We start from the raw sequence: 27,152 nt of genomic DNA, 5'->3' as shown, positions 1-27,152 counted from the left end.
CCACTCCTTCACTGCAAAGAGCCAGAGAAGGGGGCCCCGATCTGCGGAGTGGGTTAGCCATTAAGATAGTGATACCGTGACCCCTGTGCTGGCTGAGAAAGGGAGAGAGAGAAAGAGAGGGAGAGGAGGGGATGAAGATTAGACAAGTCCAAAGACCAACAAGGATTAATAGCGCCCTTTTTGCTTCTGACAGCAGGAATTTTGTGATTTGTGTGTGTACGTTGTAAAGTTTTCAGTAGAGTTACAGATTGAATGAATGGACAAAGAAAGTGCATATATTTAAACTAATCATTTTTTTAAGCAATTGTTAACAAAAATTACTTGTATGTTGTTTTTATTGCACTGAAAAACAAAGGAAAAACGTCTTTACTGTAAGTGGGCTTGTATCTCCACAAACCTGACTATTCCCTATTCTCTAATGTTCTCCTTGGAGAAAGCTCTGAAGTACGGTTTACAGATGACAGTTTCAGATGACGTGTCACCTCCAGAAAGTTACTTAAGCAGTGTTAGCTTAAATTTAAGTACACATTATTGTTTTTTTTTTGTTTTTTTTTTGTAATATGTAAAAGTGTTGCTAAAAACTCTTTCCAACTAATACAGCCAGTTTTCTTTGGCAGAGGAAATGCCTCTCACTGGGACCTCTTGAATACACAAACAGTAAATAAAAATAGTTTTGGGCATCAGGGTGGGAATTATTATCCCTAGCGTAAATCAGTGGCAAATGAGTTTATGTTTGTCCGATGCTGATTGATGATTTTGTTGTTGATACCGTCTGTTTTAAAATATTTTTTATTGGGATTATATTTCTTAAATTTAATTCTATGAGTGGTATAAAATAGTTTCAATATTATCGTTTATCGCAATATCTGTATATCATGCGTAAAAATTTGTCATCGTGACAAGCCTATCTATTAGGGATTTAACAATAAATGAAATATTGTGATATTATGGTCAAAAGTCTTACAATAATGTCATGGGCTGTCACAATATATCAAATCACAAGTTTGTTTGCTTAAATGCATTGTTTTATAGTAACAACAGCTTATATACATTGGGGACTACAAATCCCATGACTCATTTCAGTGCAGACCAAAGAAAGTAATATGTTTTACTTGAATTCTTGGGATTAAGACAAGTAATAATTCACACCAAAATTTTGTCTTGTTGTTTGAAAGCCAAAAAGTGTAAATATTGCATTGTATATTGTGTATTGTGAGATGCATATCGTGATAATATTGTACCGAGAGATTTGGATATTGTTACATCCCTACTATCTATGCATTAAACATGGAATAGTAAGTAGTGTAGTGTTCTTTTCTAAGTATTTTCTGTATTCTTTTTGCAGGGCTGTGTTCACTGTGGAGCTGTATTTGAAAACTGAGCGAGTTGTGATTTTTGGTGCCGAAACTCAAGAAACTCAACGTGACTGGACCAAGGCTCTGACCAAGGTTACACAACTTTATCATTATTATTATTATTATTATTATTATTATTTACAACTGCGGTGAATGTAGTGCACATTGTACAGTACATCCTCTTGTTATGTTCTATCTCTGAACCCTTTGACAACCTTATAATAGCACACTCCATTAAATCTCGCCACTATTTCCTCTATACTTCTTCAGTCCCAGCCAACCATGTCACAGATTGTGGGAGTTATTGTTGTATTCGTCCATATGCCTTCCCATCTGTACCGAAAGCCTCCCACACCTCAGTCTATAGAGCCTTGGAACACAAAACAATAGCTGGACACTGTAAAATTGGACACTGGAACTTGACCAAACTTGACCCAACACTCAGCAGCTGCTCACAAAATCTAAAAAGTTCAAGTTGAAACTGTTAAAGAAAATGTATTACGTGAAATTGACTTGACTTGAACTTTTGTGTAATGTTTTTTTCGTGATCGTAAGTTGCTTAAAGTTGTATTTTCTTTGAGTCTGTTGTCCAGGCATGCGTGCTCGAAAGATATCTGTTTTTACCTTTGTGTCATGTCTGTTTCTTCACAAATAATAATAACAATAATAATAAAAAAAAAAATTAAAATACATTGCTTGATATTTTGGATTACTGATTACTGTTATGATAAGACAATGGGGAACAAAGTTTAGTCTGTGGAGTAGAATTTTAGTCTCCTCTATTTATGGGAATCACTCTTATTGCTTTTTGTAATGTTCCACAGTATGGCATTCAACAAAATTTAGATATTACAGTTGTTCTTGTATCCAAAACATACCTTGGAAAACAGGCATTCTTATGATGAGCAGAGTTGCATTTCTACAGATTTAACCTTTAACTTGGGTTGGTGACTTGTCTCCATGGATATAGCTTAGTTTAAAGCCTTACTATGGAATATTCCAAGCTAAGCAATCGCTTCTAGCAGACCCTCCAGAAAAGTTGCAGGTTGCTCCACTAAGTCATAAAAAGTAAAATCAGGATGCATTGCCGCTAATAATATAAATGCATATACTGTATATTAAGTACATATATAAAGTATAATATTTAAAGGTTTCTGGTGGAGGGTCTGCCATCTGCTTTTCTCCATGAAGGTGTGATTCAGCTGTCTGAAATGTTTAAACTATTCTATCTTCATGGAGACCAAATCAGAGCAAGTTATACATCAGGTCTGTGGAGAGGCAATCCCGCTCACAAATAGAATATATGTTTTTCTAGCTATAAAACTGCCTTTAATTTAAGAAGGTAGAGCTGTTTTCAGGCAGAGCAATGACAACTCCACGGAGAAAAACATTTGACAGACTATCCATCAGAAAAGCTACACAATGTACCTTTAATTTTGCCATCTTGGTTTTGCAGGGCTTTGTGCCATTCAAAGTGGAAAGCATGATACAGAAGGAGAGCGAGCTGATTGGACGGCTGTACTTTAAAGAAGGTCATGACCTCTACCACTGGAGACTGGGCTGGTTTGTGCTGGAGGGATCCAATCTGCGCTTCTGTCCTGCAGGAGAGGAGGAAGAGGAAGATGTACTGCAGCTCAAACAACTCCAGGAACTTAGTAAGAACCTGCACCACCACTGTATCGTTAAAGCCATTTTACCACGTCACTACAGTGATATATGATAAAGATATTTATTGATGATATTGTTATAGATAGAGTATGTAAAGACGTGTATTAAGGGAGTGTGGCGTCACCCAGAGTGTTCAGCTCTAGTCAAATGATGCTCATCTAGGCCAGGGGCAACTCTTTGGGGGTTGATATGTATGTATCTTTATTACACCAAATTGACTCATGTGAGCTTTTATGCTGGAACGTTGTTTCATTCACACACGTTTGAGTAATCCTTTATTATTAGTCTGTCTACATCTCCAAAGTAGAGCCCTGCACCCGAAAGCTCAGTGCGGGAGCGGGCAGGATCGAGACTGCACAATGCGGGAGTGGGCGGGTGGGATGATAAACTGCAGTCCTACAAACTAAATATGAATGTGAAGTAAAATATACAATTGATTAATATATGCCTATCATACATAATTTCTGGTGGATATATTATTTCACATTAATAAAAACATTTTAAGCAGTCAAAATTTGCTGACCTGGTCTAATCTCGCCCACATTTTAGACAATTCCTTTCCGCTTCTTCATGTTTGATAGAGCTTAAAAAAGCGAACACCCCGACTTTGCACGATTTGCGGACGTAGCGGGACAAAATATCCTAGATGCAGGCGGGAGCAGGAATGAAAATTACAATTCTGAGCAGGCGAGAGCGGGACTGCACATTGCAGGTGTGGGTGGGAATGGGACTGAAAATTCTGTCCTGTGCAGACCTTTATTCCAAAGCTCAAAATGCTCTGTTCCAACTTGTGGTGTCATGAAGAAGTCCTTTTCAAGTTATCAGCTCCCTTTTACCTTTAGTTGAGTAGAGATCAGCAATTCTAGCTCTGTTCCAAATGTTCCAAATTTAAAAATACAGTGGAACCATTTCATGAAGTTAGCTCTTCCTATGTTACCGCATGCATTTTCTGTTCTGAGAAAAGAACTGTGTGTTAAACATGTGTGAAACAAAACACAACTCCAGGCATGTTTTGATGAGGAAACAACATTATAATATAGATCAGAAAATAGTGTAATACTGTAATAGTGTAATACTGTAATGGATTTGTCACTGTGACAAGTTTATAGGCAATTTTCACAACTTTCAAAGGCCAGAGCAGAGTTTTGCAGTCATGCCACTGCTAACAACAACTGGCTAACAGCATATCATTGTTACTTCCTGGTTCACAGACAATAAAAATAATTTCTAATTAGGTTGATTTGAGCAGAACAGAGCCCTACAATACAATACAGCCTTTATAGCCATATTATGAAGCCAACACTTGAGTGTGACTTCCATATTGCACCGTGCACCTTAATACGCCACTTTATTAAACGCTGGTTAAGGTAATCTACTTGGACTCCTTACAAGAAAATATGCAGAAAATAACCCCATTTTGAAAACATTTTATTTGATGAATCGGCTTGCCTGTGTTAAGTGGCTTCAGTGGAGCTTTAAATAGGTAATACATCCCCCGGTACAAACCCAGTATACGCATTTATGGTTACTTGCGTTAACACTGTGAGGAATTGCAAAGATCTTACAGCTTTTCGTGTTTTTTTTTTATTTTTTCTTTCTTTCTTCCAATTTCCAAAAAACTACCTATCCATAAAAGCCTCCTACCAGTGGCATTCATAAGTGCTTAATGATGTCAAACGGTGCATGCTAACGATCAGTGTCAGAGGACATCCCAGCTCCTCACATCATTACATGTTTCTGTTGGATCTCTCGTCTAATTGGCCGAAGCACTTGTCTGGAACTTTGGATGGAAACGAAGGATGGAGGAGTTACAGGAGAGGTGGTTTAGGGGCTGATTCACAAGAACAGGGAGTACGCTGTTCTACTTTAATATATATCTTAAATAAGGGAAAGGCAGACACTTACTTTATTCTACAAAACTTAATAGTATCTAATTTTTTTTTTTTTTTTTTACGTTTTATTATTTTGTATCTCTCAGTTTTACAGTCCATTAAAAATATGCTCCTAATGTCTTGGTTAAAGGTGTGCTATGTAACTTCAAATTTGCTGAAATAGAACAAATGGGTAAGATTATACCAATGCCACGTTTTAATCAAATATTTTTAAACTCTAATTGCCTGTATAGAAAAAAATAATAATCACAAATCAGTCAATTGATTTCATATGCAGTGAATAGCAAACAGCAAAGTAGAAGGGCATTTTAAGGCTGCTTTACTTACCTCTGCCAGTCATGGGCCATATATGAGTTGCTGGTATTTTAAAGGGCAAATATTACCCTATTTCTGATCTATGTGATAATGTTGTTTCCTCATCACAAACAAGAAGAAGGTTGTGGGTGAGCTTGTATACATTTTTAATTTGATAATTTAATGAAAAATTACCTGAATTGACTCTACATATCGACAAAGGTCTTTGGTTATTGGTTCCTCTGGATCCTAAACAATTGGGATCAGCCGTGAAAAAATGCAGAGCTGTCGATCTCTACCTCCTAGTGATGTCATGTGGTAATATAGGAAATCCTCCACTGTGTTTTTAAACTCTGTACACCTTCTCTAGAATCAGTTGGATCATTTCAGCCCTGTAATAGCCAATCTCTACTGAACTAAAGATAAAAGGTAGGTGTTAACTTGAAAACTACATCATTACATGACATCACAAGGTGGAACAGAGCATATTGAGATGTGGAGATGCAGACAGACTAATAATACAGAATTACATGTGTGAAAAATATGTGTGAATAAAACAAAACACAACCCCAGGTATGTTTTCGAGACAGTAACAACATTATAACACGACTTAAATTTCACAAAAGCCAGTTTTGTGTAACATTGCCCCTTTAAAGCAAATTAGCAGCAAAGCGTGTGAAACCCCCTTACAGTCTATTCTCCAGACATCTTCCCACAGCTCTGTAGAACACGTGTGGGTGGCTCATATAGACTGTTTGTAAGCAGAGTCCGTGGTCAAGAACAAGGCAACTTCTTTATCAAAACTATTTCATTACAATCCAATTTAATTGAACGCCATGGCCAGCTGGAGTCAATTCTTTACCCGTTTGTTTTGCCAGTAACTGCCACCAACGTTTGCATTCAGCACATCCTGCGCATGTTCTAATATTTACAAGATGGTGGAGCTTTGGCAGGAGCTGTTTCTAATGCCCACTGCCCATGTGTGCCAGCTACTTAAGACTGCGTTGAGAACATTATGTGCCCACCTAACACAGACTGGGGTCTACTTTGTTTTAGATACTAGGAAATTTTTGTGCTATTTATGTATCATTGTCCCTGTGCTGTGACAGTAACTGTATTATTATTTACTTACTAACTTGGCAATAATAGCCAAGCAGTTTATAAGAGTGTTGGCATTGTATTAGTTCCCATACCAATTCTGACTCTATGGCTTTAAGTGTATGTTGATATCCGATACCAACCAATAACAGTGCAGAGATTGAAAACATTTATTTGCTTTAAACAAAAATTAAATAAGACAAAACTGATCCAGATGTTTTATGTGTGTAGTTGTTCTTTATCCCTCAAGTAACTACAGAACAACTTTGTATCATTAAAATTCAAACATTATGAGTCTTTCTGGGTCAGCTACGGCTACTAAATAGTCTATATCAGGGGTCACCAAACTTTTGGTCGGGTAGGCCGTATAATAGAATAGTATGACCCTGATGACGCACATTATATTCTTTAAAAACCGCCGCACTTTCTTTACATATCAGACAAACTTCCAATAAACAAAAAAATAATCATTTTTCCACTGTTCTTTGAAAACTTGGCACTCTCTGTCAACTGTTTGTACTTTAACATGAGCCATTTTGCGTTGACTGTCACTGTTTGATCTTGAGCTTATCAGGTGACGAAAATTCTGCAGCAAATTCAGAGGCAAATGTAAATATGTCATCTAATTATTTAAATATGAATATAAATCCTTAATAAATATTAAGTATTAAACTTTTTTTTATTGAAAAATCAACTAAATTCAAGATGCCAACATGTTATTATTTCCCAAAAAGTAATAAAAAAATAAATAAAATAAAAAATAAACATGACAACTTTTGAAGATTGCCTCATAGGGCCAGTTCACATGGTGGGGACAGAGGTGCTGGGTGGTCAGTCAAAGGGGCATGGCGGGCTGGAGTCAGCCCACGAGCCTTTACTTGATGATCCCTGGTGTAAATAGGCTCAATTTATCAGTCCAAAGAGGATATTAGCTGAATCGATATTTGGAAGTCAATATCTGATCCAACAATTTTTTTTATTTTTTTTTCTTAGTATCAGCACTGATATCTGATGCCAGTATCTGATTAGTGCATCCCTAGTATTATCTAGTACTTTTACTAACTGTACCCATTTAAAATGCAATATACATATAATTGTAAAACATTTTATCAATGTAGTAGTATATGTTTAAGAGACCAGTTACTCTTGATATTATGTGGTTTCAAGAACTGGCTGTTGTAGTTCTCAAATATGAAAAAGTGCAGTCAGTGTGAGTGCAGTGTCTGCCCCTGCTTGTCTCTAGATATAAAAGTTACACAGAGCATCTTTAAAAATGTAATCCGATCTTGTTTTATTGCTGTGATTGTAAAAGCCCCATTTGTAAAGCATAACATTGTTTGCAAACGCTAACATTTTTAACATGTCTAGTTCTAGTCTATTTCTGTATCGTACTAAATGATGTGACTGTAGCACTTTTCTCCTGCACTTTTCATGCGCCCAGGAGATGTTTGAAGAAAAGCTTAAGTGTGACCAGAAAGTGCCAGACTCCTGAGTTCACAGCCTGAGCCTGATATGAGACATTTTAGGACATTTGAATCGACTGCTCAGTGTGACGCACAAACACGCCGGGGTTAAATCGATGGATCTTTTTAATCCATTTACAGCTCTGCGTGGATCAAATGGTGTCTGTGGCGCCCCCTCTCCTCACCTGGGGCCGGGAGGAGAACTGCAGCGGCTGGGGTCATTCTTATTCCAAATATATCTGTCATAGCAGTGGAGCTGTTGTGTTTGGGGACTGGGAGCCTGGAACTCTATATCAGATCTGGAAGATGAACCAGATGATAGTGTTGTATTGGTTTCAATGGCCCGTGCTCAAAAACAATCCCTGGGGGTGTGATGCTAACTGTAGGCTCTGCTCTGTCTGAAGCTCTGTTAGACTTTAATCAATTTATCTGACCAGAAAGAATTGATTTAGCTGGAACTACAACACATGTTTTTTTTTGTATTTTTTCTTGAGTTTTTAAGACTATCTTCAATCTTTTTGACAGGGTTTTTCTAATGTGTGCATTATGCCATCATGGTAACTACTGAATATTCCACTGCAAAGTATGAATGGAGTACTAACCAAACTCACTTCAGGACAGAGGAGTGAGTGTCTTATCCAAATCTTGTTATAAATCCATCAAGGCATGTTCAAAACAAATATCAATATATACTGTGATACTAAATTTGATTATACAGTATCTCTGTCATGGGCTTCTGTATCGATATATCACCAAGAGTATTTTTTGTTATCTTTAAGCAGTTATTTTTGTGATGGCATGACAGTTTTGCTGCTTATTTAGTGGAAGGACACTAGACACTTGACATGTTCACTGTTTTGATGATTAAAATACATCATAGTATAATAAATTATTTCATATTTAAAGTGCATTGTTTAATTTCTCTGGTGGAGTGTCCAGCAAATGCTTTTCTTAATCGAGACATTAATGCTTTGTCAAAGGTCAGGTCTGTTCACAGTCTGCTCACAAGCAGAATGTCTGTTTTTCTAGGTATTTTTGAGCTATAAAACCACCTGTAATTGAATAAATGTAATGTAGATCTGTTTAATGTCATATTGTGGAACATTCTAAGCAGAGCAATGACATATCCATAGAAACAAGCAGTTGACGGACGCTCAACTGAAAACTTACACAGTGCACCTGTAACTGAAGCAAAAGTAGTGATTTAACAAAGAAACACTTGCTAAAATGTATTTGGTTCTTAAAAAACAGTAATGTATCAGTATATAAACTATAATATCAAATTGTGAGCCATGTACCAAGTATCGAGTTCCATATGAAATCATGAGGGACACTGCAATTCTCAGCCCTATAGCTCCATCTATGGTAAACTCTGCTGTTCACAACTCACGGATTAAATAAACAGCTCGGTTAAAATCGATGCATGCTCCAAACATAAAAGCGCTCTACAGACAGTTCCCCAGCCTCACAACCCCGGGCTGCACATTTACAATCACCTCAATCATCTTAGCAAACCCACTATAGGGGATTATCACGGTAGGTAGAGCATCAGGCTTAATCAAAGCCTTTATCGCCAGTTCTGTACGGCGCTGTTCGGCAACAATACACGATAAATAAATGATGTCTCACTGCGTCTTGATTTTCTATAAACTCCCACTTGGACATTCAGTGTGACGTCGAAGCATTTTTAAACATGGGAGCAATTTTGCAGCTGCTCCGTACAGTGCTATGGGGATATTTTAGTGGGGTCGTAAACTGGTACACAGTAAGAGAACAAATACGAAATCTGTTTTGCAGGATGGCCCAGGGGTCAGGTCACAGCATGCATTCACAGGGATCTGACGTTGTGAATGTTTGATTCGCAGCTCTGATAATTTACAAAATGTTTCTAATTAAGTTTATGGACCACAAAACAGCATGTTAGAATATTGTCACCTTCTCAAAAACATACCTGGAATAGTGTTTTGTTTCATTCACACATTTGAGTAATACTTTATTGTTAGTTCAACAACTACGTCTTATACCTTTTAGTTCAGTGGAGATTGGCAATTCCCAGACTGAAATCACCCAAATGATTCTAGTGAAGGTGTATGGAGTTTAAAAATGCAGTGGAGCACTTCTTTTGCTTGAGCTTGACTCAGCCTAAATGTGTGTCTTTGATGAGGAAACAACTTTATAACATAGATCAGAAAATAGCATAATACTTGGTTCTACTACTTTGTACTTTCTGTCAATACAACCTAACACAGGAAATATCTGAAATGGTCTGTACAAATTATATAAAAGTACTGAGCTGCAGATGTATTCTTATCACTCAAACTTGTTAAGTAACTCAAATACCCCGCAGTGCGCTGTTAGCCGGATAAAAGAGGATTTCTGTATTTGTTCAAACAGCTGTGACAAGTGTTTTTGCATTTACCTGATAACACTCTTAATAATGTGCTCTGAAGTCCATATCAATCACAAAGTTTTGTTCTCATTTCTCTTGTAGTTTGGATCAGAATTAAAAACGCTCTCTAAGCCCTTGAAATTCTGCCAAAACTAAAAATATAAAAAGAAATCTGTGAGAAGCCACTGTAGGGATTATATTGTTGCTTAGCTCGGTGTGTAACTATAGTCCACGCAACTGTGCCAATCATGTGTATCTACGTTTAACAGTTTGTGGTGTTACTCGAGTATAAATTGAAACAGGCTTATTTCACTGAACATCTGAGCATTAAAGGGCCCACACTACGCTATTTTCTGATTTATATTATAGTGTTGTTTCCTCATCACAAACATACCTGGAGTTGTGTTTCATTTCATTCACACATGTTTAACACACACACCCTGTTCTTCTCACAAACAGAAAACACTCTGTTCCACCTTGTGATGTCATGCGGTAATACAAGAAGTGCTCCTCTGTCTTTTAAACTCCATACACCTTCACTAGAATCATTTGGATCATTTCAGTCCTAGAATCAACAAACTCGAAAAGTATTTTGAGCTTTGGAGATGTAGATAAATTAATTATTGTTTTTGTTTTTTTGTTTTTTTAATGAAGTAAAATTATAAAATGGCTAAAAGCTCACAAAAATCCATTTTGTATGACACAGGGCCTTTAAACATTATATGGATTTTTAAATTTATATTTTATAGTAAGTAAATAGAGAACCGAAGCACCAAGCATTACAAAAATGTGATCCAAGCCTTTTGTTTATACTATTTCTGAATATTGATACATTGCAGTGGCATCATGCTGGGGGTATTCTACATCTATCTCTACAGCATAATGTTTAGAAGTTACCATGGCGACACAATGCACACATTAGCAAATGCTGTCACAAAAAGATTTAAGAAAGTACTTAAACAAATACAGAATGGATTTAAATAAGACATTTTCAGGAATCTTTGATTAAAGGTGCACTATGTGACTTTTTGGTTGGGGGTCCTTCGCCTGCTTGTTTCTATGGATATGTCATTGCTTTGTCTGGAATGTTCCACAGTATGACAATAAGCAGCTCTACTTTACATTTGTTAACTTAAAAGTGTTTTTACAGCTCAAAAATACCTAGAAAAACAGAAATTCTGACTGTGAACGGGGTTGCTTCTCCACAGATCTGACCTATACCTTGTTCTGGTTTGGTCTCCATGATGATTAGAAAGGTTTAATGCCATACTGTGAAACATTTCAGACAAAGCGATAACATCTCCACTAAGAAAAGCAGAAACCAGAAAAGTTACACAATGAATCTTTAATATGAAATAGAATAGACAGAATAGATAAATTTTGCGAATATTGACCAATTTTAGCCTACATCAGCTCATTCACAAACAGTCTCCATCAGCCATTTTGTTTTGCTTCCCACACATTTTTACTTTTTTGTTGTATCAATTTCAAATATTGATTTTTACAATGACTTTGATTTCTGTGAGCTACAATCCGAGTGTGGCTGCTACACAATTCCTTTTACTCATTCTGTCTCTTATTTTAGCACCATCAGCGCATTCACTCTTTATGTCAGATATTTTGTTTCCTGCCTCTTGTTTTTGTGATTTATTTTGTAGTTTTATCAATTTTAAAAGATTGATTTTTCAAAACAAAGAATGACGTTGGATTTCGTGAGCTACAATTCAGGCTATAAAACACTATAAAAATAAGTGCAATTAGATCCTTTTGCTTTTCATTTATATTGCACCCTTGGCTGATTGCTTGTAGGAGTCTGTGTATGGGTCTAGACATATTATACATGTATCTATATTCAAGTTATGAAGTGAGTTCTAATGCAAATGATTCTTATGAGAAGTGAAATGTCATGCACAAGCACCTATAAGATCTATTTATTTTTACTGGAGACAGACTGGTTCAGCTATATATATCAGTCCGCTTTTTGCATTATGGCTATTGGTTATAAAGGTGCATTATGTAACTTTTTTGTTGGGGGTCCATCACTTTCTTGTTTCTACAGATATGTCATTGCTTTGCCTGGAATGTTCCACAGGATGACATTAAACAGCAGTAGCGGAGTTAGCCATTTTTAAAATGTGTATTGTCTGTTTTTCCCCATTGTTCTTGAGACATGCACATCTCTATTTGAATTAGGGTGGATTGGAAACTTGTCTTTTTATTTAGGTAGCCTACTAGATAACCAGAACTGAAAGAAGTTTTGTTTTGTTTTTATTTAATTTTTATTTTTTATTTATTTATTTATTTTTTTTGATAACCAGAACTGAAAGTAGTTTTGTTTTATTTTATTTTATTTTATTTTATTTTTATTTTATTTTATTTTATTTTATTTTTATTTATTTATATGATTATGTTCAAATCAGGGTCAAGCTGACTAGTCCATTCTGACTAGTCCAGGGATGATTTGACAGTTAAAATGGATTTGAGAATCAGATACTATTTTTATGGTGTTTTCTTGTTTAAATGTAAACCACGCTCATTTAATGTCATACTGAGAGAAAATCAAACTGCTCTGAGGCCTCGGCCATTAGTAGCACTGAGGGCAATTGGTTGGGGGGCCCCTCCAGATTCGGGGGCCCTAGAAGACTGCCTAATGTTGCCTAATGGTAGCGCCGCCTCTGTTAAACAACTCTATCTTACATTTCTGGTGGTTTTATTGCTCAAAAAGAGCTCAAAAAACAGGCATTCTGACTGTGAGTGGGGTCGTCTCTCCACATATCTGACCTGTAACTTGGTCTGGTTTGGTCTCCATGAAGATAGAAAGGTTTAATATGATACTGTGAAACATTCTTTACAAAGCAATAACATCTCCAAGTACAAAAGCATTTGATAGGCCGTCCAACAGGAAAGTTACACAGTGCACCTTTATCCTTTTTATCCTGCCTTGGCCTACATTTGGTTTGGGCTCATTAGTTCCCTGCTGGTCTACATTTTGTTTAAATCCAGAAGGAAGCATGAAAATCCAACCACAGCCATTAATTTGTATCACATCTTTCAAATGCAGAAGACATCCCTCAAACTCTTGTAACATTCAGAACAAAATATATAACATTTTACCAGGGATAAGTAATAGTTTGGTGCATCAATTGTTCATTCTGCAAAAATCAAAGCTGTTTCTCAGTCCTTTATGTTGTGTTTTCCCTGCCATGTTTGTTCTTGATGTAAACAGACAGTGCGTCTCACTGGTTAATCCACCTGTCAATCATGCAGAGACAGGATACAGCTCCAGATCCACTCGTCTTTGTAAGGTTTTTTTTTCAAAGCGTGTGGTTCTGGCTGGACCAACCAACTGCTGCTTCATTTTAAAACTTCAGTGCAATGATGGCATTCACAAAATGAGTTCACACTGCTCTATTACAGGTTAGAAGTAAAAAAAGGGTTATGTGTGTTTCAAAATAATTTCTATTGAGGCCATCTTTCTTAATTATAGTTTAATTATGCACAGCAGTAAAAAGTCTAGACAATGTTTATGTTGGTTGCAATTTCAATTCATATACAGTATGTTTGGGGAAAATTATCATCTCTACAGCCCTACATATCATCCCAAAAATAGAGCTTATTGGCCATCGGTTTCTCTGGATCCTCAACAATCTGTAGACTGAACTGATAAATGCTCTTATCTTAGTATACTTATTTGTTTTAAAATGCAAGGTTAAACTAACGTCTGTCACTGCTGTCTCTCTCCAGCTGTCTCCACTCACACAGAAGGTGAAGAGAAGATCCAGGTGCTCCTCATGGTGCAGGGTCGCAGGTAAGAAATTAACAAGTGTGGTATACCTGAAGGCTTTCTGGATACACTGGTCCTATATTACGCCAAATGTGAGCTTTATGCCATGTTAATGTTGTTAGGTCATCAAAAACAGACCCGTACGTGTGTTTTGTTTCATTCACACATGTTTGAGTAATCCTGCGTTATTAGTCTGTCTATATCTCCCATGCTCAAAATGCTCTATTACACCTTGACATGTCATGAAGTGGTAGTTTTCAGTCACTTTCCTTTTACTTTTTGTTCAGAAGAGAAGAAGAGAGGAAATTCCAGGGCTCTATAATAATGTATGTAACACCGGTATATTATATTTTTGTACGCTATGGTCTGATGAAATAGTGAAATGCAGAAATGATAGGTTACTATGTATTTTATAAGGTGAAACTCATGGTTTTGTAAATATCTAATGCTTTATGATGCTGTATGAGAGTGTGTGGGTCAGAGAGTGGACAGACTGAATGTAGATATAAATTGTAAATGCATTGTATAATTAATTTCTGTAAATCAGTGGCTGCAGATGGAAACTTGCTATTTATTTCTAATCTGGTACAGAACATCTGTTTTTATGAGCGTAATATCTCTGTACATTCTCCCTTCAAATAAATACTAAACTAAATACTAAACTTATCCATTATAATAATTCTAGTGAAGCTTTATGGAGTGTTTTTTTATGTGAGAGAAGAACCTAAATATGCAGGGTTTGTGTGTTAAATGTGCGAATGAAACAAAACACAACTCCAGGTTTGTTTTTATGACAAAACAACATTATAACAAAGATCAGAAAATAGTGCAATATGGACCCTTTAAAAACAGTCTAAAAAAAGCCCGCCACTTGCTTGTCTCCATAGAAATACAGTATTAAATTATCACCTGTGTTGTCTCTTTTACAGAACCGTCTACATCCACGGGTACAACCGGACAGATTTTGCCCTGTGGCACTCTGCCATCATGCTCGCCGCGGGCACTGACGGAAAAGCACTCGGCGACCAGCAGCTCACCAAGAACGGGGTGCCCATTGTTGTGGACAGCTGCATCGCTTTTGTCACCCAGTATGGTCAGTCTAGTTACATGAACACTGAAGAGTTTGCATGTTTTTGGTGGATTTCAAAAAGCATTTCAACCTGGAGAGACTCAGACAGACACAAAGAGAGAGCATAAGCAAGCTTTGTTGAATGAGTTAGCTTTGGTAGACATGGTAGAGGTGAGGCTGAGGAGAGTGAAGAGGGTGATGAGAGGATGAGGATGATGAAGGCTGGGGAGCAGGTAAACTCTGGAGAAGCAGTGAGGTAGACGGGAGCAAAGTTAGGTCTTCCAGGCCGATTTACGCTAGCTCCATGTCTTAGAATAATGGTTTAGGATCCAATTTTCCCCCCCGCCCGTGTTGATATAGTTGATAGTTTTTGTGCCTGTTCCAAGCCTGAATAAATGAGGAAAGATGCAGGATTCTGGTTCATATCAAATAAACAGGCCATCATTGCAGAGCTGTAGGCAGACTATTTACTGTGGTGATTGCATAAAGCAAAAGGCAAAAAGAGCAGTTTTTCCATAAAATGATTTTCCCACTGAGAGTCATTTCAGGCTGAAAGTATAAAATGCCAGTGAAGGTTAATATACATAGCTCAGACATTTTATTCCACCTGCAATTTAGATTCAAACAAGATTATATAATGTATTTAAATCTTTCCAATAGCCACAAGCCTGGCCACTGCTCCATTTATTTAGCCCCGCATTTCATCTCCGGTTATCAGGATGAGTCAGAACATTCACAGACATCACGACTAGACCTGCTGTAAAGAGAAAAGTTTTCAAACTCTCTTTGGGTGTGCTCCTGTGACCTGGTGTTGCTTCTGAGGCAGGCCTCTGTCAGGAGGGGGTCTATCAGAGTCCAGGCGACCCCGACCATAGCGCCGCCCTGCTGGACCAGTTCACACGCGACGCTCGCAACGTGAAACTGAGAGAGAAGCAGCACCAGCTGGAAGATGTGACAGAAACCCTCAAGAGCTTCTTAGCACACGCTGAGGACGCTCTGCTGACCAAGGAGCTCTACCCCTACTGGGTCTCTGTGCTGGGTATGTCACTGTGTGATATCTCAATACACAAACTTTAGCTTACAGCATTTAGGCTTTAGAGATTCTTCAGTTTGGTGAAAGTTACACTTTTTGTTACAAATATATTTTCATCAACTCTTTTTTTATACCTGCCTATACCTACATAATTATCTTAAAAGTGATTATAACTACATCATTACAATCGCAACAGATTCTGGCAATCATGCATAATAAACATCACATCATAAAGAGCCCTTCTGGGTTTAATCCAAACAGGTTTTGTAATGTTTTTGTAAATGTGAATAAATTAACATTCAAATTGTTCTCAGTAAACCAAATTTATTTTAAAATTGTGACATCTGAGGACACAGAGAAATGGTTTAGAAACGCCACATATACTATCATTCATATTTTAATTCATTAATTTAATATTAATTTAATATTATCTCCTTTATCAACCCTTTTATCCACTGGTTCCAACCGTTTTTTAATCTGAAATAATATGCTTTTTTTTTCTCTCTCTTCGTGCATGTTTGCAGACGAGCCTAATGAAAAGCAAAGGGTGAAGAAGTACTCCACTTTGATCGAGAGCCTGCCAAAGATAAACAGGTCAACGCTTGAAGCTCTCCTGCAGCATCTGTACAGGTAAACACTGTGTCTTTAAGAGGTAAATAATTAACTATAACTGTCTCGTCTCGTATAACTGTTTTTAGCTAGTTCGTCTTTAAAACTTTTCTGATGGAGGGTCTGCCATCTGCTTGTCTCCATGGTAATGTATTATTTTGCCTAGGATGTTCCGCAGTATGGCATTAAACACATATATCTTGCATTTATTCAATTAAAGGACTTTTTCTTTCTCAAAACTACTAAAAAAAACATGCCCACTTCTCCATAGATCTGACCTGTGACTTGGCCTGGTGATGTGGCCGATTGTCTCCATGGAGATAGTTAAATTAAATGCTGTGCTGTAGAACATTCCAAGAAAAAAACAATAACATCTCTATGGAAAAAAGCAAGTGGCAGACTCTTACAGTAAAGTTATGCAATGAACTTTTGAAGCATAAGACCTAATTCAACAGCTGCTCTACTTACAATACTCATGTGGTAATACAGGAAGTGCTCCACTGTGTTTTTAAAGTCCATACATCTCCACTAGAATCATTTGGATCATTTCAGCCCTGGAATTGCCAATCTCTACCAAACTAAAGGTAACGGAAGCTGCTAACCTGAAAACTACCGCTTCATGACATCACAAGGTGGAACAGAGCATTTGGAGCTTTGGAGATGTAGGGAGACTTATAATAAAGGATTCCTCAGACATGTGTGAATAAAACAAAGCGCAACTCCAGGTATGTTTTTGATGAGGTAATAGCATTATAACATGGCTTAGAACTCACAATAATCAAATCTGCGTAATATAGAACCTTTAATTAAATTAGCAAATTATAGCAATATGACTACAAGCGAGGGTAGCTTCTTAGCACACCAAGCTCATCAAGTATGACTAATTACCAACACATTTTATTAGACCACTGGCCAAACTGACCATGCTATCCCCACATGGTACATAGTCTAGCTGTGTTCAGAAGCATGCATGAATGGGAATCTCATGTTTTCCTGTTGTGTCCCACTTAGCTGCATGCTGTTTCGCACATGTGGTAGGTATGGAGGGTCCTGGGGGCTGGTATCTGTCACCTGCAGATTAGCCCGGTACCCCTCTGCTCTGCTAATGACCAGTCTGCTGTTGTTCCTGTAATTATTTTCTAACCAACTAACGGATTCAAGTGTGTTTTTTTTTTTTGCTTGAGCTGCTGCTGCTCCTTTTTTAAATTGGGACCAGAGTTTTTTTTCTTTGATGGGATTGTGAGTCCGTCAAATGCTTTTCTCCATGCAGCTGTTATTGCTTTGTCTGGAATGTTTCTCAGTATTGTATTAAACGTTTCTATCTCCACGGAGACCAAACCAGATCAAGTTACAGGTCAGATCTGTGGAGAGGCGACCCCGCTCGTAATCAGAATGCCTGTTTTTCGAGATATTTTGAGCTATAAAAACACCTGTAATTGAATACATGTAAGGGAATGTCACTTTGTGAAACATTTCAGGCAGAGCAATCCCATATCTGCGGAAACAAACAGGTTACAGACGCCCAACCAAAATTGACCCAAATTCTCCTTAAAGTGGATCTAAACACTGAATCCACTTTTGTCAACACTAAGCTGTATGTATGTTTTTGTATAGTACTGGCTACAGTTACTAGGTAAATATGCAGCTTTTCAGCCTAAATTCAGTGGTGTCGGCAATTTCAAGTAGTTGGTGACATCACGTATGACTGCCTTGATTACAGCCAGGCGTTTCTGATTCAAACGCCTGAAGTGTGGAGACCTGTTTGACCAATTACTGTGTTCCTTATAGCTTCAGACCCCGCCCCTTTTACTCTTTTCTTTAGTCCTCCAGGTACTGTCCAGTTTAACATCTGTCTTTGAAATGTGGTTGTGGGCAGAGTTTAGGTGTTCAGGCCCATTTTGGTGTACTTTAGTTTATTTTACAGGGACCATGTCTGTGTTTAGCTCATGCAAAACACAGACTCCAAGAATAGAATAAAACTATGCAATCTATACACAAATAGGAATAAAAATACTATCAAATACGACACAATCAAATCAAGTATCTTTATCCCCTTCCCGCCCTGCTCTCTCTTTGCCCTTAATCAGATATAATTTTGTTGTTAGTTATAAGTTGTTTTTCCTACATTAGTTGGCACTTATTGTTATCACTTCTGCGTTGTTAAAACATATTTTCTTATGTTTTATTGAAGTTTTTGCTTAGTTTTAAATAAGTTGGTAATTTGTTCCTTTCTGTTATGGCTTTGAAAGAGAATCCTGATTTAAGATGTTTTATTATTTAACTTAATTACATTTCACAAGTAGATTTTGCAAACAGGAAATTGTAACTTCGAAAGCTGTTGACTGGGGATTGAAGTGTTACACTGCAAAAAACAAAATCTAGTCAAGTTAAGATGACTTTAATTAAGGAAGTTTTATCATGATTTGATTTGATTTGATTTGGTTTGTAAATTTGACTTCACAAGTAAAATTATCTGCCAGTGGAATAAGACTTTTTGTACTTAAAATATGAAAATACAGTTTGTTACACTTAAAATAAGAAAAAAAACAACTTTTTTGCACTTAAAATAAGAAACAAAATTGAATGTTGCTTGAATTAAGAAAAACACACATGATCCATTGGTAGATAATTTTACTTGTCAAGTTGAATATACTAGAATAAAGTAAAATGTTCTTAATTTAAGTCATTTTAAATTAGCTAGATATTGTTTTTTGTTTTTTTCCAGTGTAAAAATGTGTAGTTTTGGCTATTTTCTTGGAATTAAAAAAATAATAATGATAGAATTTTCATGACAGGTTTTCATATATTTACAGTATGGTAGTAATCTATAGATGTTTTTATTTTTTTTCTTGTTCACCTATAACATTGAAAGACTTTCAGATAGAAGGTCTCCATTAATTACATATACAATTTCTAACAAACATGAAGTATTTGACATTAACTCTCAGCTTTGAGTTTTCGACCAGATGCTGATATTATGAGTGGCATTAGTCTGTCCTTACAATACATCCATCTAATGTTAATGAAGCAGTCTCCACTTTTTCTTTCTCATGTCAAGTTTAATCTAAAGTTTTCTTGTAGACAGTCATTAGCTGTGAGAATCTGAATCTCTGTGTAAACATCTTTAAAAACACATAATCATAAAGTCTGCAGTCTTAGAAACCAATGCGCTGTCATGGAGGAAAAAGACTTAATTGGCCCTTTCTTGCATGATTTAAGTTGCATTTAAAACCATTTCTTATTATGCTGGATTGTGAGCATTTGGTGTGGGTGTAAAAACAACAAATAACAAGTCTGATTGAGACCTGCATATTTATTTTTTAACGCAAATTAAAATCTCAAAGCATTTCTGTGTTTTTGACCCAGGATCCACCACTGTTCCCATTTAAACCAGATGCCCAGTAAGAAGCTGGCCTCGGTCTTCTCGTCCTGCCTGTTCCAGACCCAAGGACAGACCCCAGAGGAAGTCCGAGTGGTCCACGATCTCATCAACAACTACATCACACTGTTTGGGGTGAGTTGTTATTTGTATTTGGGAGCATGTTTACCCAGGTGTCAAAGGCCATGGTCAAGTGGAGTGGGAGTTGTAGTTGTGATTGCAAAGTAGGAAAGCTGCATTATTTCTGGAAAAAAATTTAATGAAACAATTTCTGACAATTATTGTTGCGATTGTGATTACATTTGTGATAAATGTTTCAAAAGAATCCACATTGTAAACAACTCCAGGAACATTAACATTTGAGAGAAGACTGAAATATGAGCTTATAAAATGAATAAAAGAATAAAAGAATGTAAAGATCTCTACAAACATGTATTTCAGAACGTGTTTGTAGAGATCAGAGGCGGCGCTACCATTAGGCAAATGTAGGAGGCTGCATAGGGCCCACAGACCTGGAGGGGCCCTAACCGAGGCCTCAGAGCAATTTGATTTTCTCTCAATATGACATTAAATGAGAAGTTTACATTTAAACAATAATCATGAGAAAAATAATAATATGTAATGGATGTAAACAAAAATATAATTGTACTAGCAAAAAATTAAACTACCTACTGCTCTGATTATCTAGTAGGCGACATAATGAATAAGACTCGTTTCCAGTCCACCATAATTCAAATAGAAATGTGCGTGTCTCAAGAAAAATGGGGAAAAACAGACAAGAAATATATTAAAAAAACAAAACAAACAAAATGTGCATTATAGTGTGAGCCTCAAACTCAAGTTCTCCTAGTGCCCCCAAACTGCTAACTTTGCCACTGGTAGAGATCTAAACTAAGGATGCACCCATACTGAAAAATTAGCTGGATCGGTTTCATGATATATGTTAAGCCGTTATTTCGATTATTTACCGGCTGTTTTTGACCTAGAATGTCTCATAATGTTTGAAATTTTTAATCATACAAAGCTGTTCAGTAGTGATGTGAAGGAGAAATAACAGTTGCTTAACATAATAATAAGTATCTTGTGCAATAATAAGTTAAGTCACCTGTGTTTTAATGAAATAAGTACCAGTTAATATCAGGTACTGGCAGATACTTGAAGCTGAAATATCGGTATCGGAACTGAAAAAGCCGGATTGGGGCATCCTTACTCTAAACTACAGGTACAACAAGACTTTTCTATAAAAAGCCAAGATTTATTTATTTTTTTTTTTGCAGATAATATTTAATTGAAATAATGCCAACCATTTTGATACACATTTGAATACAATATATTTTACAGCTCTGTTACACTTTTTTTTTTTTTTTCAATACTTTTAGACATGTCAAGAGGGGCATTCAATTACTGCATGTAATTTGGAGTATGATTTTTTTTTTTTTTTACATACAAACAAGAGTAAGGATTTTGTGTTTTTCAGAATTGGGGCATGTAAACTTTTATTTTTTTTTTTTTTTCTTGTAAGCACAGTGACTGTAAGTAGGCCAAAGTATTCTAATCTGAAAGTGCACGATACCTTTACCTGTTTCCAAGCTCGCGTGACTTTATTAGTGATTTTGCTCCTCAGCTGATAAAATAAATAGCTTAAAATCAAAGACTGTGCCAACTGTAACCAGCTCACGCAGTTGGCCCACATCTCCAGAAAAACAAACAAAAACAGGTCACCTAGAAGAGGAAATAAGACGGCAAATTTGAAGAGAAACCAGGGCAGGCGCGTAACTGTGAGCTAAATCTGCACAGCTATTCTGACAGGAGAAAAAGATTCACCAATTATTTATAAGGTCACTGTCAAATGTTCTCTGATGTAAACTGACTACACTGATTTTTTATTTCAAACTCGTCCTTGAAATTACATTGGCTGGTTTCGAATACGCTTTGTAAACCTCACTAAAGGTTTCAAAATACTAGTGTTGTGAACTTTAAGCTGAGGAAATATCCTATAGTCAAGTTAATAATGTCATTGTACTATGTGATATTAATATTAGCATAAAGATATAAGGTCATTCTCCAGCCTTGGAAGACTTATTTGTATTACCACCGTACTTTTAAAGCAGACCTATTATGCAAAAATTGACTTTTCAAAGCTTTTAACCATGTTATAGTTGTTTTCCTTTCTCATTTACCGTCTCGAAGTTGTATTTGGAGTGATTCGTGCATGTTTGAGTAATCTTTAATTGCTTATTTTCAAGACCCCATATTGCAGATCAATCCTCATTTTCAGCGCCAACGGCACACACCCACGGCTCTGTACTTACTTCGTTATTTTCTTTATTGCTGATACATGTAGGATTCTGCAGTGTGGCATAGTAATTTTGGTACAAATGAAGAAAACTCTGCTACTTCCTAGTGTGATGAGGAGCTATCTATGCAGCTATCATCGACTTTGTTGTGATGGTCTTTACCGCAACGTCAGCTCCTGTTGGGCACCACAGTTTAATGTGGAAGTCAGCGGACTAGTTTCTTTTCTTTCTTTTAGATCGGGGTCACCAAACTTTTTTTCTCTGGGGGCCACTTTATCGCTCCTGACTGTGATGGGGGGCCGGGGTCCGGTCAGTCGTATAACAGAATTGTATAATCCTGACGACGCAGATTATATTGTTTGAAAACCATCACACTTTTTTTACATATCAAACTGCACGGTCCTTACACTGAACAAAAAATAACAAAAAATAATCAGTCGTCCACTGTTCTTTGAAAACTCTGCACTTTTGGTTAACTTTCATATTTTAACACGAGCCATTTTGCTGCCCTTAACTGCACTACAAAACTGCGTTGACTGTCACCGTTTGATCTCAAGCTTGTCAGGTGATGAAAATTTGGCGGCAAATGTAAAAACGTCATATAATTATTTAAATATAAATATAGATATTTCATATAAATATCACTTTTTTATTGAAAAGAATCAACAAAATACAAGATGCAGACATGTTATTATTTGCGTACAAGTAAAAAAAAAATTAAAAAGTTAAAAAACAACTTTTGAGGATTGCCTCTTAGGGCCTGTTCAAGTAGTGGGGGGCCAGTCAAAGGGGGCATGGAGGGCCGGAGTCGGACAGCGGGCCTTAGGTTGATGACCCCTGTTTTAGATGAATATTGCAATTTAAAATGTGCAAAGTATAACACAACAATCTACAGGTGTCATAGATTATAATTATAGAGCAGGCTCAAGCATAATGAGTTCTTTAATGCCACAGTAAGCACTAGGATAAGTGTTCTTGTTGGGTTGGTACCACAGACTGTAAATATAAATGGACATAGCTAACCTGATAACTGCCACGCTCTAAATAGGAAGTGAGCATGGGGGCACTTCTGGCTCCATTGACTCTGACTCCAGTTGACTTTACATTGAAAAACTGTTGTACCTCTATCTGTAACTGCTGAAGTGAGCTTCGCCATTTTGGCCTTAAAATGTCCGTATTAACCCGCTCTAGATGACCCTGGGCTTTTTATTTCACGATTTTGTTCATAAATAAATTCCTTTTCCTAGTATGTAACTGTACTCCAAATGCACTTCTTTAACCTCTTGCATTGTGAACTTCATTTGGCTAGCGTCAAAGGCTATGGGTGATGTCACACTCACACTCTGTTTATACATTCTACGGTCAACATCTCCAAAGCTCAAAATGCTCCTTTCCACAATGTGGTGTCATGTAGTAGTTGTCAACAGACGTCACACTCCCTTAGTCCAACTCTTTACACAATCTATGTTTGGTTCAGTCTTCTCAAAGTGCAAAGGGGGCGGGTGTGAGATCAATGCTTACTTTTGGAGAAGAGCCTGGCTTATGGGACACTGAGCTGTGAGAGACCGTAATCCCCACAGAGCCCCAGATCCCTCTTGTTCTGACGTTACAGGAGGGACATTCACTCCGAAATCGTTCTCAGGACGGCGCCATTCGTGTGACAAATGGCCATTAAGCCCAACCAATCACGAGCCCAACGCCGCTGAATGCACACTGTATGACACCAAATGAGAGACGTTTCTCTAATTAAAGCTCCAAGTGTGCGCTGGGTGTTGTCAGCGGACTATTATCAGGACTAAACACTCACGCAGTTTCGCCTTCTTCAATCTTCTCTCCATAACTTCTACAAAGGAAAGTAGTCTCACAAAAACGGATAATGATGTTAAAAAGTTTGGAAATAACTGTCTTTCGCTATCAGTGGTGACAGTTAAGTTTTTTACACTGCAGTTTACTGTACTTTGGGGAAGTTTCTGGGAGATGTGAAGAATGCAAATACAAGGGATGTAATAAAGTTAATCAACTCATTTTGTGTGTTTACCCCAGTAACTGATGCCCAATTCAGCTTTTATTTAAAAAATAATAATAATATGGATGGTAACGGTCCAAGTAGTTTTTCAGATATTTATTAACTGGCCCTTATTATGCTATTTTCTTATCTGTGTTATAATGTTTCCTCATCACAAACATACCTGAAGTTGTGTTTTGTTTCATTCACACTTATTTAGGCTGAGTTCTTCTCTCAAACAGAAAACACTCTGTCCCAACTTGTGATGTCATGTGGTAATACAGGAAGAGCTCTACTCTGTTTTTAAACTCCGTACACTTTCACTAGAATCATTTGGATAATTTCAGCTTTGGAATTGCCAATCTTTACTGAACTAAAGGTAAAAGGTAGCTGGTAACGTGAAAACTACCTGCTACACACAAGGTGGAACAGAGCATTTTGAGCTTGGGAGTTGTAGACCATTGTTTCCCAAAGACTGGGTTGTGACCCTCAGGTAGGTCGCAAGACATTTTTGGGGTCTTTTTTGGGGGTTGCCTTGTCACAATCTGCATGTAGATCTGCAATATACAGAGTCTGCAAATTGTAGCTGCCTGTCCTCAACGAGTGTTTCTGCAGGTAAAGTTGAGAAATGCTTGCTTGGTCATCCAAAAAGAAGAGTGATAAATCAGTGAAGGCCACTGCACTTCAGGATACTTATGGATACCTTTTATTGCTGGTTCAATTACTGTTTTCATTGTTTAAAACTTGAGTAATACTAATTGTTCAGAGACACTCAGTCAACAATAAAATATCCTCATTAATGTCCAATAATGGTCAAATCCACCTTTATTTTGTGATTTATGAAGAATGTCTCTGACTTGGGTTCGTGAAGGTTTGTGACTTTTAAAATATAGGTTTGTAATATAAGTTTGTGAAACAATGATGCATACAGACAATTAATAAAAGGATTACTCAAGCATCTGTGACTGAAACAAAACACAACTCCAGGTATATTTTTAATGAGGTAAAATTATAACATGAATGAAACCTCACAAGGGTCAATTTAGTGTAATATAGAACCTTTAACTGCATTTGAAATTCTTGAAAACCAGACTTGCCCAACCTTGTATATCTCCACTAACTCTTTGTATTTGACCCCAGCACCATATATCCTTACACGTCCAAGTTTGTATTTGTGACTGAGTTCACTCTCCCACAGGTCAACGTGGAGCAGGTGGAGCAGATGGAGAGAGAGAACCGCTTCATCACGCGCTGGAACGACAAGAAGGACGCCACGGTGAGACGGCGTTAATGGAAATCTCCGTCGGCGATGTTTGTTTGTGCGCGAGCGTATTGATTTAGCGCCGTGTGTCATGGTCTCTCAAATCAGGAATTCATTTGCGGAGGTACCCTGTTTTTCTAGCAGAGGGAACAGGGGGATTAGGCTAGCAGCAGCAGGTGAGGCAAAAAAGGACTTTGTTCCAGTTAACCTTTACCACAGGTATTTTATGGCTGGATGCCTCTGCACAGAAAAGCATTTGGTCCAGATAAGTAGAAAAAAATAAAAAATAGCTAGCATGCGGTTGTCCAGGTCTAAAATAGTTGTTGTGGTCAATGCATTCCCACTCGCTCTCCTCCTTTCTTGTACTCTAGCCTTTCACGACATGTCCTCCGCTGTGGGGCACGGGGGTTACTCAGTGGAAAGCAGCCACTATTATGAAGCTGTTGGAGGTGAAAATTGGGACAACATTTCAGTTATGGACTCAAATCGACCCGGGATTTAACCTGCACAAGTGAGAGGGTGAAAGTATGGCTCTGCGCAGTTGAATCTTTTGGCTTGAGTTTAGACGGGGAACTTTATTGATACCAAAGACTTTTAAGAGTTTTAATGGGGTCCAAACAGCTTGAACTAGTGTAGAACAGGGTAAAAAAGTAATTGTATGCTTTATTTATTATTGTAGATGGTGTACTTAGAGATACACACAAGCTTGAGTGAATGTTAAGGCAGACCTGTTTTGCAAAATCAACTTTTTAAAGCTTTTAACCATTTCATAAATGATTCCCTTACCATTTGGAGTGATTTGTGTATGTTTTAGTGTTTCTTTAATTACTTATTTTCAAAACTGCACGCTGCCAATCAACCCCCGTTTTCACCGTCCCTATGCCCCACAGCTCTGTACTTTGTTCTCGAGTGTTTCGGTGATACACAAAGGATTCAGCAGCATTTGGTACAAATGAAAAAAAATCTGCTGATCTGCAGCTGAGCTGATGGCTATTTGTTGTGATGATGTTTACGGTTAGCTCCCATTGGGCACCAGTTTTCTAAAGCGGAAGTTAGTGGACTTAATTCTTTTATTAAAGGGACAGTTCGGAATATTGGACATAGAACCTAATTTCCTAGTTAGTGTTGGAGATGTGTGGAGACACTTTTAAAAATATTCCATCCAGTCCTTGTATTTGCAGAGGTCGCTGGTGCTAGTCTAGTGCATGTCAATGGCCATAGTTAACCTGCCACCTAAAACAGTCTTACCCACTCCACAAAACACCCTGTCTGTGTCAATAGCATAATTTTATAAGTAAAACCAACCTTGCATTTTAAGGATTTATGTCTGAGCAGCAAGTTGTACTTCCCGATTGAAGTATGGTGGCTGAGTGGCTAGTACTCATGCCTCACAGCAAGAAAGTTCTGGGTTCGATCCCCGAGTCGCCCGGGCCTTTCTGTAGTTTGCATGTTTCTCCTCGTGTCTGGATGGGTTTCCTCTGGGCACTCTGGTTTCCCCCAGAACATGCTACATGTCTCCAGGAAGAACAGCTGATAGCAATTAAATATAATCAATC

General features: G+C 37.4%; 1 protein-coding gene across 1 annotated transcript in view; it reads left to right on the top strand.

The window, feature by feature from the left end:
• arap2 (ArfGAP with RhoGAP domain, ankyrin repeat and PH domain 2) overlaps positions 1–27,152 on the top strand; it is a 192,902-nt gene that overhangs the window by 139,092 nt on the left and 26,658 nt on the right. Inside the window, 8 exon segments of the mRNA XM_055156121.1 lie at positions 1,346–1,448; positions 2,812–3,010; positions 13,904–13,967; positions 14,873–15,036; positions 15,839–16,051; positions 16,570–16,675; positions 20,021–20,168; positions 25,534–25,611. Of these exon segments, the coding sequence (XP_055012096.1) occupies positions 1,346–1,448; positions 2,812–3,010; positions 13,904–13,967; positions 14,873–15,036; positions 15,839–16,051; positions 16,570–16,675; positions 20,021–20,168; positions 25,534–25,611 (1,075 nt within the window).

This window comes from Boleophthalmus pectinirostris, unplaced genomic scaffold, assembly GCF_026225935.1.
Source record: "Boleophthalmus pectinirostris isolate CB_2022bp ecotype Guang Dong unplaced genomic scaffold, ASM2622593v1 HiC_scaffold_20, whole genome shotgun sequence".
Classification (NCBI taxonomy): Eukaryota; Metazoa; Chordata; class Actinopteri; order Gobiiformes; family Gobiidae; genus Boleophthalmus; species Boleophthalmus pectinirostris.
This window is presented reverse-complemented; position numbering and strand designations above follow the sequence as displayed.